This window comes from Myotis brandtii, unplaced genomic scaffold (assembly GCF_000412655.1).
Source record: "Myotis brandtii unplaced genomic scaffold, ASM41265v1 scaffold199, whole genome shotgun sequence".
Taxonomy (NCBI): Eukaryota; Metazoa; Chordata; class Mammalia; order Chiroptera; family Vespertilionidae; genus Myotis; species Myotis brandtii.
In genome coordinates, this window is record NW_005357414.1 from 2,383,749 (window position 1) to 2,387,180 (window position 3,432).

The window sequence follows — 3,432 nt, forward strand, 5'->3', positions numbered from 1 at the left end:
CAGTGATGGCGAACCTATGACACGTGTGTCAGAGGTGACACGTGAACTCATTTTTTTGGTTGATTTTTCTTTGTTAAATGGCATTTAAATATATAAAATAAATATCAAAAATATAAATCTTTGTTTTACTATGGTTGCAAATATCAAAAAATTTCTATATGTGACACGGCACCAGAGTTAAGTTAGGGTTTTTCAAAATGCTGACACGCAGAACTCAAAAGGTTCGCCATCACTGCTATAGGCTAACAGGAATGTGCATTAAGGATACAGAGTCAGGCTGCTAACACCGCCCCCCCGCCCCCCCGCACATGTCTTATTTTCCTCATCAATAATAGAATCCAAATCTCCTAATTCCTATTTTAGTACTTTTCCACTTACCTTGTAAGCAAGGCCCCGTGAATTAAGGGAGGAACCTATAAATGACAGTACTCTCAGGCCCATGATGAATGAAACCCAAACATTAGACAACTTGGGGAAAATCTTACCCACTGCAGACTCTGCTAAGAAATACAGGGGACTGCAGACGTTTTGAGGGCATATGATATAAAGCATACAAATATAAAAGGGGTGTCAGGCTACAAAATAGAGCCAGATACTTAAAAAGGCTAGGCATAAACAGTTCTGAAATGATTACATTAGAATATGGATATATTTATATGTGAATGATTAAATCCATCTGAAAGAGTTCTGGTAGATCACATTTGAGTGTCATAAAGTTGCCAAGCAAGCTGCAAAGATAAGGAATATTCAGCTTTCTTCTTTTTTATTGCCTATTTTACATTACAAAAATAATGTATTAAATTAATTTTAAAAATCCAATGATATAAAAATATATTTATTCATTCTTTTTCATATCCTCCTCCAAAGTTAGCCACTGTTAACAATTTGGTGATTAGCCTTGTAATTAATTTCATGTGTATTGGTATACATTGCAGATTTTGTTTGTTTTTTAAAATATATACTGTCATATAGTTCTGCAACTTACTATTTTTTACTTAGTCTATGGCTTACAGATGTTTCCCTGTTGACACATATAAATATACCTGATTATTTTCAATTGCTGCTGCAGAACATTCTGTAGTTTGGATATACCACAATTTGAACAGTCCCTTCTTGATAGGTATTTATTGTATTTCCAATTATGCAATATTATAAAGCAGAGCTGCAATGAGAATTCTTGTATATGTCTTCTTGTACAGATGAGCAAGCATTTCTTTGGAGAAGAAGTAGAATCTGTAAGTCTCTCTCTCTCTCTCTCTCTCTCTCTCGGCCAATTTGCCCATCCAAATTGATGTACCAATTTTCATTCCTGCCAATAGTAGATGAAAGTTGCACTAGACCTTTGGGGGGGGGGGCAAAATCTTCAAATTCTTGGCAATTATATATGTATGAATCCATCCTGTGTTTGAAATGGCAGTAAATCTTCCAATAACACACAATTCTTGATACACTCAAGATATGATTCCTATCAAAGCATACAATTTTAGAGTTAAAAGGGCCCAGGAAACAATTCTTGTTGTCAGAGTTTGCTTTGCCTGGATATAAGGGAAAAAAAGGCTGAATTCTGGATCATAATAACTCATGCCATTAATCTCAGAAAGTAGCTCTATAAGCGAAAAATAGTTAAATAAGTTGCTAGATAAATCCTGTTTGTATCATCTTCAGGGCATGAAGTACTTACACCATAGAGAGTTTGCTCATGGGAGGCTGAAATCTCGGGAACTATGTGGTAGATGGGCATTTTGTACTAAAAGTGACAGATTATGGCTTTAATGACATCTTGGAAACGCTAAGACTCTCCCAAGAGAAACCTTCTGAAGGTAAGCTATGTATTTTACCTTTCTGATGTTCATAAGGTAGCTCCAAAGTTCAAATGAGTATATGCACTGAATTAAAGCCTCAGGCTGATTCAACTCCTCACTTTTGTTGAAAATTCAGCCTCATTTCCAAGCCAAAGGAGTTGAATGAATTCTGTAGGCTGTAATCTTAGCAAAGCCTAACCTTCAGAACAAAGCCTTTGCAATAATGTTGCGTTCCTGCTGTGGCAGGATTAGGCTGTATTGTTTGGAGACCCCAGGAGTCCCTGGAGGAAAGTACTGAGCACTGGGCACACAGTAGGTGCTCAAAAATACTTGTCAGATTGAATGGAAGGTAATTTGGTAGCTGGACCCCTACAAAGCACATTCTGAAATGGGATGTCACTAGAGCCTACTCTCACTGTCTCTGTCAGAGAGATAGAAGCAAGTAGGGGGCCCCTAGCAAGTTGATGCTCTATGGGTTGTGTGGGAGGACTTCAGACAGAACTATGGCATTCTAGTAAATAGGTAGGTATGGCATTAAAGTCCATTTTGTGTTTTTATCTTCTGTTAGTGCACTAGTGGCAGCACCAAACAATGTCTGTAGGGATAATCACAGATCAAATAGAAATCTGCAGTGGGGAGCGGGAATGAGTGAATGAGAACTAGGAGGAAATGAACTGATGGAAGAGAGGGAGGAAGAAAGAGAAAAAATAAGAAGGAGAAACAATGAATCAGGTAAAATACACATAAGAAAGTTTTAACCAGTATTGCAAGGGCAAAGAAGAGAGTGACACAGAAAACACAGCCCAAAAAGACAGGAGGAGAGAGATAAAATTACAACATATTCTCATATTCTTTAAAGGATCTTTGGCATTATAAGTTTTAAAACTGCTGACTGTATTACATAGAAAAAAATGAAGAACGAAAGACAGGGACACATGCGCAGATAGAGATGGACAGTCTGGTCATCAGTAGTATCATCTTTGTGCTTTACAAAACTTGTGGGATATTAAACTTTAGGGAATCATCTAGTCCAACTCTCTTATTTAACAGATAAGATAACGGAGGCTCAATATTTTCTCAAATAATGCAGCTACTTAGCAGCATTTCCAGGAATTCAATTTTGGTCTTCTGCAGTCTAGCCCTTTCATCCAACTAAATTAAAACATATACTAATTTCCTCTTTCTCTACCCATCCATGCTTTGGAGGATGAAGCTCCTGGTAATCACAATAAAAATCTTGTGATATTCTCTCTTCTCTCTTCTCTCTTCTCTCTTCTCTCTCTCTCTCTCTCTCTCTCTCTCTCTCTCTCTCTCTCTCTCTCTCTCTTTCTCCCCTCCCTGTTCTTATTGCAGACTTAGTCCTATGGTTATTATTTGGCTGATTCCAGTTTGAAAGCTTGGAGTGGTTTCCTGGTCTTAGAGCTAACATGTTGGGACAGCAGCTGCAGAGTGGCAAGTACTTAGCTTCCTGTCAAAATTAGTTACCCACAAAAGATAAAACACAATGCCAAGCTTTCCAGAATTCCATTTAATTCACAGGTTGACAACTTTCAAACTGAAGAAACTCTGGTCTCAGAGTGAGGAAAGGATGGTTGCAGACTGTGTGTGTGTGTGTGTGTGTGTGTGTGTG

General features: G+C 37.8%; 1 protein-coding gene across 1 annotated transcript in view; it reads left to right on the forward strand.

Moving 5' to 3' along the window:
* Positions 1–3,432, forward strand: part of GUCY2F (guanylate cyclase 2F, retinal) — a 117,611-nt gene that overhangs the window by 62,787 nt on the left and 51,392 nt on the right. Inside the window, 2 exon segments of the mRNA XM_014538846.1 lie at positions 1,666–1,719; positions 1,721–1,820. Of these exon segments, the coding sequence (XP_014394332.1) occupies positions 1,666–1,719; positions 1,721–1,820 (154 nt within the window).